Below are 10,000 nucleotides of genomic sequence, written 5' to 3' on the forward strand. Positions count from 1 at the left end.
TCCCGTAAACCATAAGAACTGTCAACGCTGACCTCACCAGGGGTCCTAACTGAGCCATGCACTAGGCTCCACTACCTACTGTACTGTATGTAGCATACTGTACCGCATACTGTACTGCGTACTGTACCGCATACTGTACCGCATACTGTGTCACTGTTCAGGGTTGTTCATGATGCCGTACTGCTGCGCCGTACTGTTGTATACTGTGCTGTATTATCCCAAACACTACTCCCTCTATTCACATTCACATGCCACTTTAATTCACATGCCACTTTAAATGCACATATCTGTATATACATAAGCATATTCCTTCTATCTATTCCATTTTATTTCAATTTATTTTTATTGTATTTTATTCTTTATATTTTTATCTTATTCTGTAAGTATTCCACTTACTTTATTACGTTTTAGGAGTCAGTTAGTCAGTCTATTAGAAAGGAATTTTCTACTTTTTATTTTATTTTATTTTTAATTTTTTCCTAGGACATATTGTGTGCTATCACCGGGTGCGTTGCATTACATTTCACTGCATATATGTATGGAAGTATGTATATGTATGTGACAAATAAAAATCTTGAATCTTGAATCTTGCAGCCACCCTGACCCAATCACCTAGATCCAGGTCATCATCCAGGTTGTGGCTGCTCAACCAGATCATCCCCACACCAGAATTATATAATATGATAAGATATAATATAATTAAAATATTATGATTATATATAATATGAGAATATATAACTTATAATATATATTATAATAATATTTAATTTGATATTATATAATGTAATATATAAGATGATATTATAAAATGTAGTAATATCTAATAATATATAATATGTTCTCTTAACTGAGTGTTTTCTGAGTTCTTCTGTAGAAGATGAACAGATGAGTTTTACAGGATGATCAAAACGTCCCAAACATCAGGATTAGTCCTGAATGTTCTGAAACCACAGCAGAGATGCACATCGCCCCCCCCTCTCTCTCTCTTCCTCTCTCTCTCTCTCTCTCTCTCTCCCTCTCTCCGTGTCCTCTGCAACAACACCCTAACCCTCTGTGTTTCCTTCTCTTCTTGTCGTCTGTCCTTCTGTCCTTTCTCTTGCAGCTTCATGTGATTCAGACATTTGCTGCTTTAACAGAGAAACAGTGTGGGGGCGGGGGTAGGAGAACATGGCAACTAGCTCTGGGTCCATCCGGCCATCTGTCTGTCCGTCTGTCTGTCTGTCTGTCTGTCTGTCTGTCTGTCTGTCTGTCTGTCTGTCTCATGGGAGTGATAGAGTCACTCTTCTCTCTTCACGTCTCATAAAAATACTCATCCATCAGAAATATGAAAAGGTTCTGGAACCTGGTGAGCAGAGCTACAATCCCCCTGGACTGGTCCTGGTGCTGGACTCTCTGACCACCGTGGACTGGTCCTGGTGCTGACCACATCTGGGCGTGTGGGCACGGTGGCACGGTGCATTGCACTGCTGCCTCACAGCAAGAAGGTCCTGGGTTTGATTCCCTGGGGTGCTGTTGGCACCGTGCTCCAGTGGGTTATCTCCTGATGAGGGTCCTCTCTGTGTTGAGTTTGCCTGTTCTTTCCGTGCTCACATGGGGTAACATCAGTAAGGACCCCCACCCAAAACATGTAGAACATGGACATTTGTAACTGGTCTCCAGGCGTCATTGAATACTGCCCCCCCGAAGCAAAAGCAGAGACCTCATTTCACCAGCCACAATTTGAAGTGTGTGTTGGTCGCCGTCACTGCATGTGTGTGACAAATAATGATTCTTCATCTCTACTAGAGGCATCATGCAGCAGCACAATAGGCTCCATATGGTGAACATGATATTCTGTATATATGATATAGTAAATATCATGTTTCCCTCTGGTCATTCTCCTTCTGCCCCCCGTCAGGCTGTACTGTGATTAAGGACAATACAAACTGGACTTTACTCTTAGATACTTCTAAATGCTCAGGAGTTTTCTGTTTGAGTTTCCTGAAGTTCCCCTTCATCTGCTGCAGCGATGCGTTCTGATTGGCTGATTGGTTGATTGGCTTCCAGTTCCTTTGATGCTTTGAACCGTCATGGCCTGAGAACTTCCGACCGATCGGAGACCCGTCTGTCTCCTATTTGCTGCTTTTCCTCCATTTCAGCAGAAGCCCAAACAAAGTTCATGAAAACTTATTGCAAATATTGATTTAAAACGCGGTTTTGGGCGGCTGCCCGTGCTGAACTAGGCCGCTCTGGAACAATGAACGTGGAAACGCGTGACTCCACAATTCTGCTGGCTGTTAGCGTTACGGTTTGCTGCTGTAAACACGATGTGGTCGCTGTTTCTGCAAAGCCAGCACCAACACGATCCAATGTCAGGATAAACAATGTTTACAACTTTCGTACATCAGACTTTTGGGAAACATGACGTCTGTTCGTGACTCTAAGAAATATGAGTTCATGTAGAATTAGATAATTTCTGAACTTGTTGTCACATAAATATTTACTGAGGAGTAAATCAGCACCAATTTCACATCCATTTAATAAGAATCATCAGGAACATGTTAATTTTAAGGAGTTTTACAGATTATTACATGATGATGCACTCCTCAGTTATCCATATTCATACTGATCAGACACTTTATGAAGACATTTGAAACGGTGTCCTGGTATCTCCGCAGGGAGCCAATGCTCTGGTGACCTACACCATCATCAGCGGGGCGGACGACAGCTTCCGGATCGACCCCGAGTCCGGCGACCTGACCGCCACCAGGAAGCTGGACCGCGAACGCCGTTCCAAGTACTCGCTGCTGGTGCGAGCGGACGACGGGAAACAGTCCTCCGACATGAGGCTGAACATTACCGTGAGCGACGTCAACGACCACGCGCCCAAGTTCTCAAGAGGAAGCTACTCCTTTGACATCCCAGAGGACACCCAGCCTGGTACGCTGTCTTTCTGTCTATGCCTGTCTGTCTGTCTGTAGTATTTTATTTCAGCATAATGGACTGGAATGGAGACACACCGGGTGCTTCAGAAGGTTTTCCTGTATTTCCTTGTTTCATTTGCAAGAGGAGTCTCTTCAAATCCCTCCGTCTGGGTCTGACCCGGCGTTGGCCGGCCAGAGCGTCCAGAGCGTCCACTCCTAGAATCCTCTCTTTATCCCTCAGATCGCTCGGCCAGAGAACTCATAATGCTTCTTCATGCTGCGTCTCTCTGTCTCCACAGGCTCCATTGTGGCGGCCATCTTGGCCAGCGACTCTGACTCGGGGGCCAACGGGGAGATCACCTACTCTCTGGAGGACGAGGATGTCGAGGATGACACCTTCCTCCTGAACCCCGTCACGGGGGTCTTCAACGTCACGCGGCCGCTGGACTATGAGCGGCAGCGCTTCTACATCCTGACGGCTCGGGCCCAGGACGGGGGCGGGCAGCTCAGCAGGGTCCGTGTCTACTTCAACGTCCTGGACGTCAACGACAACATGCCTGTCTTTAACACCACGGCCCACGGCGCCTCCATCTCCGAGAGCCTGGCCCCCGGATCCAGCATCCTGGCGATGGGGGCCGGAGACGCTGACGATGGTACGTCCAAATCATAAAAATGAAAGTAAATCTGTCCGAGGAAGCAAATAGAGTCCTAAAGAGAAGTAATATTTCCAGTATTGAGAGAAGAGCTTCCGCCCACTGCCGTCAATGAGGTGTTCGTTCGAACGGTGGGATTCTTCCGTGACCACCATGTCCCCGGTGCAATTCGGCTGAGGTTAAAAACTCATCACTGGATCAATTTCACCAAGACTGATGCTCATCACTTGGGTAGGCTCGAGTTTTCCTTGAAACCACAAACACTTAATAGCACTTCGAGTAGCAACATTATTTACTGCCATGCATATGAAAGACGCATTTAATTGAAGACAGGGCCATCATTCAGTTATGACAGTTAAACAAACAGTGACTATTCATTTTGAAATCCATTTCTCATGGATGTCACACATGAGTGACAGGATGAAACATGGCTTTCTCCCCATGTGATGAGTGCGCTGGTGTTTGGACACCACTGTAGTTACTGCCTCAAGCAGGACTAATGTGGTTAATGTGACCTACATTCCTGGTGCTGTCTACACTGTCTGACCTCCTGGAAGATCTGCTCCTTCAGACTGTCAAAAGAAAGCATCGCCATTGTTAGCACTTCCTAATCCCTGACCTCTGACCCCCAGACTTTGTGTGTGGACGTTGCGGCCGAGACGCGCATGGAAGTGGCCCTGGCTCGTGATAAGGGATTACATGTGTACAGTAAATACTCAGCAGAGTGTGGGAAGGTGCCAGAAGTTTACACATGAATACCCCGCTGAGTTGAATTATAGACGCTCAATTTAAGCTAATTTTAATCTCGGAGCGCTGCTGATTACAACGGATTTCCAGATGAGATAGTTTGCTGAATTCACACGGTCCAGTCAGTGTTTGAGATAAAAGTTTGAGTTTAATTTTGAGGGATTTTTTTTCTCAATGCTTCATTGCCGCTGTCACTTGGGGATGTGGATTGTCGTTCTGGATGAATGCATCAGCCGTAGCTGTAGCTACAGCTGGACGCACACAATGTGTGGAAATGCACGGTGATAACAACAAGCAGTGGTTAACTCAGATACACATTTTAACAATTAAGTGGCCAACAAAAAGAACCAGGCAGATAGAACAGCTCTTGACCTCTTACCGGCTGTTTTTGAGGTGGTATTGTTTATTCAAGGACATATTACCCGGAGCTCTTCTAAATTTATCAGTTTTCCTTTCCCCTTTACCTAAAAATAATGGACAGTCAATTTCTCACAAACTATTTTAAAGTAACAATAAGAAAAGACTAAGTGTGTTGTGTGTGTTTTATCATTTCTTTCCAGGTCCAAATGCTCAGCTATTCTACAGCATCGCGTCAGGAGACCCTCAGGGACACTTTGACGTCACCAAGGAGGGTGTCCTCCACACCAAGAGGACCTTGGATAGGGAGAGCCAGTCCTTCTACAACCTGGTCATCACAGTCCATGACCTGGCGCCGCCTCCTGCCACACGCTTCACCAGCACCGCCCAGGTGTCCATCATCCTGCTGGACGTCAATGATTGCTCGCCCAGCTTCACCTCCCAGAAGATGGCCTACATCCAGGAGAACACGCCGGTGGGAACGGTGGTCTTCACAGCCAGGGCCTCAGACGCCGACAGCGGGCCCAACAGCTACGTGGAGTACGCGCTGCGCGGAGCCTTCGGCAACAAGTTTAGCATCGGCCCCGTAGACGGGGAGGTGCGGCTCGTGGGGGAGCTGGACCGGGAGGAGCTCTCCAACTACACCCTGACGGTCGTGGCCACCGACAAGGGCGAGCCGCCGCTGTCCGCCAACATGGACGTTACCATGACCGTCCTGGATGTTAACGACAACACGCCCAGCTTCTCCCAGAACGTCTACCACATCGACATCCAGGAGGACACCCTGACCGGGACCGACCTGATCCAGGTCTTCGCCAGTGACGCTGACGAGGGGACCAATGGGCAAATCCGCTTCTCCATCGCTGGGGGCAACACCAACTCGGAGTTCAGGATCGATTCGGTCACAGGGATGATCGCTGTGGCGAAGCAGTTGGACCGGGAGGCCTGCGCCTCCTACTCACTGGCAGTCCAAGCGGCAGACCGCGGGAGCAGCCCCAGAGTGGACCGCGCCACGGTCAACATCGTCTTGTTGGACGTCAACGACTGTGCACCGCTGTTCGAGCTTTCTCCGTACACGGTGAACATCCAGGAGAACCTGGAGAGCTTACCGAGGGACATCCTGCAGGTCAGTGACGGCTCAAAAGGTTCAGACATTGTTAGAGTGTGAATGAAAACTAGGAGGTATAAAGTACTTCAGCCCTACGACCTTCATTTGTAGTCTTTCCAAGCCGATAGGTGGAGGGATCAGCGAATATATATGTGAACACTTGGTCTATTTTTTCATAAAAATCACAAAAAAATCTATTGCTGAAATGATGTCAGATAAGTTTTAGGACAATGATAAGGCTCGATTGAGCAGGAAAAGACTTTGAGAAATGTTAAGTAAAAGGCTGATATATTGTGTCGTGTGGCTATTACCATCTTAATTGCATCCACGATTACTAAATGAGTCATATATTTAAAAAAGCTCAGAGTTGATCCTGGGGCAATAGAAATTGATTTTCCTCCGCATGCATGTGAGGAAATGAGAGTGCAGCTCGTTGGGACCGGGTCCAGACGGGAAGAGATTTCTGCAGCTCCAACACATAAACCAGAACCTGAACTCACAGAGAGTCCTGTTTATCAAAGCCTCCCACAGAATGGGACTTTTAATATGGATATCACGTCATTAGTGGGATTTGCCTCAAATTGCAAAAGCAGAAGAGTTAAACAGCACGGCCAATCTGATATAGAATGATTTGATTCAAGCAAACAAACTTCTACTCCCCTATTGACCCGTGTGTCACAGAGATTTATACCCTGGATTCAGGGGAGAAGACGGCTGGTGTCCTAAGTCGGAAAACACCAGCTTTCCTTCTCATCTTTCCCAGATTAACCACCGCTTTCCGCCAGAAGCATAAATTCTAGTGAAACAAGATTGTGGACCTCCACTTTGAGTTATCTGACTGGGTGGGAAAATAGTGAGTTTTAAAAAGGTCATTGTCTAGCTTTTTAGATTCTAAAAAGCCTAAACCTTTGGGCTGCTCAGGTGGTGGCCAAAGACGACGACCAGGGCTCCAACGGGCAGCTAAACTACATGCTGAGCGGAGGCAACGCGCTGAGCACCTTCAGCCTGTCGTCCGGCGGCCAGCTGAGCCTCAGCCAGACCCTTGACCGCGAGATGCAGGACAAGTACGTCCTGCTGGTCACCGCCACCGACTCAGGTAAACACCCCTCCGGTCCGGACCGCTGCCACCATCTCTAAATGCTTAAGCCGTGGTGCGATGGATGGAAATCACTTTGTAGTATCAAGGTCTTATTTCTCGTTAAAACAGATTCAGAATTCACACCATGTTTCATCTCCGTCATCTCCTGTCGGAGTGCCTTTCTATCGGAGGATCCGCAGAATCTATTCAGGAGCCGACAGGAATGTCCGTGCATTTAGACTTCTGCGGCCCAATAATCTAAACATGAAGCGTTTTTAGCTCCTGGATGGTTCTGGTTCTGAACCGTTCTGTCAGTCTGGGGTTGAATGGCCGCCCTGTTTATTTGGACACGGCGGTGCAGCTTGTTATATTGAGATAAAAGGTTGGCTTGTTATTGCACGGAGGCCAGCTAATGTGCAGTTGAAGGTCTACATGCAGGCAAATCACATGCTAGGCAGCTAAGTATACGTCTGTCCAGGCGGCGCTGGTCTGAGCCTCATTCCTGGAGCGACCATGTGACCGGACCAACGCCGGGTATTTCTGACTCACCCTCACTTTGGTGGGAATGCGACAACGCAGCTTCCAGATGCTTCTTTTGGGGAAGAAAGCGGGGATGTCACACTGACTAGATAGAGACCAGATCATCATCCATATCCCAGGCTGTTGGAGAACTCATCACATGCTAGATAGTTTTCATGCGCATTGGTTGCGTTAGATTGGATTTTTCACTTTTCGCTTTTTGAATATTTGGCCAAAGTTCTCCAACTCCAGCCTCAAAGGTTCAGGGGGAACCCTGTATCCAAAAATCCCGACAAAGAATTCCGAGTGTTTGAGTGTGAAGCCACCAGGAGGCAGAACAATGGCTTTAACGTGGTATATGAACATTTTGTAAAACCCCATAATCATAGTTCAGCCTAAATGACCCTGCAGCGCTTTCTCACATTTTTGAGGCTGAAGAAAGGCTTCATCTGGAGGAAGGTGGATGGTGCAGAAAGGCGTCGCTCTCTCTCTTCAACCGCAGAAATTCTTCTAAATGCATTCGGACTCACGCTCCTCAGATCCAACGTTCCACTTCAGGAAATGCTGCAGAGAAACTTCCTTTATTCTGTGAAATCGCTTCATTTGCTTCAGAAGGGTCTGAGGTGCGAGCCACTAACCTGAACTGGTGGGAAGGTTTTGGCTCCACATGTGCAGAACACGTGCACGCCCTCAAACACTTGAGCATCTGTGCTACGAGCTAATGCTGAGCGCTACATGACGTATGACCGGACAGATGTTCACTCAGGTCATTTAGTTTAGACCTTTCCTTTCCGTGAAAATAATCTCATCTCTCACAATCTGGGCAGCTATCAGCTCCGTTCTCAGGACGTTTTGTTGTTGTCAGTCCCCATCGTCTGTGCTCAGCTCGTTAAAAGGTCTTTTCTTACTTTCTTACTCTTCTGCCTGGAATTCGCGACAGAAGGACCGAATTTGTGGATTATGATAATTCAATTGGGGGACTTTCAAGAACTCCCCAAGTTATTGGACATGGACTCTATTGGCATTTGCACATGCACATTTTAACCTTTAATATAGTTTTATCTACATTCACCTGTTATCATCTTATTTGTATTTTATGTATTTTTTGTTTTCCACAACCTAAATGTTTGTGTGATGCTGCTGTTTTGATCAGGACTGAGGCTCCCAGGATAAATCAAGGTTCAATACATAAAAGACAATCCTAGAATAACTTCTACAGACCTGTGTGAGCGTGCACGGCGGGCCGCCCTCCAGGGGCGCGCACGGCTTCCTGATGAAGGTAAAGTCACTAATTGGAGCCTGAGCAGCGACTCGGGAGTGAAATCTGTCGTGAAATCTATGGAAACAAAATGCTCCAAACGGCTCCAACGGCCCCTGACTCACAAGAGGCAGAAACATTTTGGCAACTTGGCAACTGTGAAAACTGCACAAAGGTGTTTTCAAAGGAGGCTCATTGAGGGAAACTTCAGATCAGAGAGTTATGGACAGAGAGACGGGTGCTGGGGGAAGAGATAGAAAGAGAGAAGGAGGGATGGATGAGGGTTGTTCTGACTGTCATGGTGACATCACCCCCCTCGTAGCCTCGCACAGAATGAAAGGATGAAATTCTTCTTTTCCGAGCGACTGGAGGCCTCGGGCTCAGCGCCGCTTCACGTCTGACCGACGAGACTCCAACTCACGTCTCAAAGTTGAAAAGCTTTTCCTTCTCTCCCAGAAAAAAGGATCAGAGAACGGAGCGAGTTAGCCAGAGTCCAGAGGAGCTTCCCCACAGTTGGTTCCTCTGCTGCTCAGTTTGATACGACCTCAGAACTTTAGCGTCCGGAATACATTTTCAGGAGAATCGCCGAATTAGACACCAACTGGAACGAAAACTTCAGCGATACTCCAGATTTTGGGGAAATTCTCTTTTTGTCCTTCTTCCCCAGATTCAGCCCAGAAGGTCGATACCAGTTCAATTGCTGTGCCTCCAGTACAGAGGTAGTGATGGGCTGCATGCTAATTGTGCGAGCTCAATGCATGGCTGTAGATGGGATCAGCTAGCCTAGCTCCAGAGTTCTTAGCACTGTATTTGACATCTTTATGACAAGTCAAAATTAAAACATAAAACCTAGTTGTCTTTTAATGCAGCTACAAAAAAGAAGAATCACTTTATTGATCCCCGTGGGAAATTCGTATCGAAATGTGTGTTTGTGTCTGTGTGTGTGTGTGTGTGTGTGTGTGTGTGTGTGTGTGTGTGTGTGTGTGTGTGTGTGTGCACCTCGTTGAAATGCATGGCGTTAGCTCACACTTATTTAAGGGCAGAGAACAGTAAATCCCTGCTCCAATGGCTTTGACGGCAAGTCTTTCAGCATCCACGCCATGTGTGTGTGTGTGTGTGTGTTGACGCTGTCTAACGTCCGCTCAGCAGATAAAGAATCTTAATGGCCGTCATCGGCTGCAGACAGGAGTCTTTGTGCCGCTCCGTGGCTCCGTGAAGCTGCTGCCGGTCCTCCAGCGTGGACCCGGTGGACGTGTCATCAGCGTGACGAAGATGAAGGAGTCTTCCTCACCTGAGCTCCACAGGTTCGTCTGCCAGTCAAACCAACCAATAACCGGACTCAACGAGGACCGAGCCAAATAAAACACGGAGCTCCTC

The 10,000-nt window shown here is 47.4% G+C and overlaps 1 protein-coding gene across 1 annotated transcript in view; it reads left to right on the plus strand.

Moving 5' to 3' along the window:
* fat4 (FAT atypical cadherin 4) overlaps positions 1–10,000 on the plus strand; it is an 81,167-nt gene that overhangs the window by 40,161 nt on the left and 31,006 nt on the right. The window contains exons 3-6 of the mRNA XM_080008089.1: positions 2,658–2,919; positions 3,203–3,556; positions 4,864–5,786; positions 6,690–6,864. Coding sequence (XP_079864215.1) covers positions 2,658–2,919; positions 3,203–3,556; positions 4,864–5,786; positions 6,690–6,864 — 1,714 coding nt within the window. The remainder of the gene's footprint in view (positions 1–2,657; positions 2,920–3,202; positions 3,557–4,863; positions 5,787–6,689; positions 6,865–10,000) is intronic.

Source organism: Zeus faber (genome assembly GCF_960531495.2).
Source record: "Zeus faber genome assembly, chromosome: 10".
NCBI lineage: Eukaryota > Metazoa > Chordata > Actinopteri > Zeiformes > Zeidae > Zeus > Zeus faber.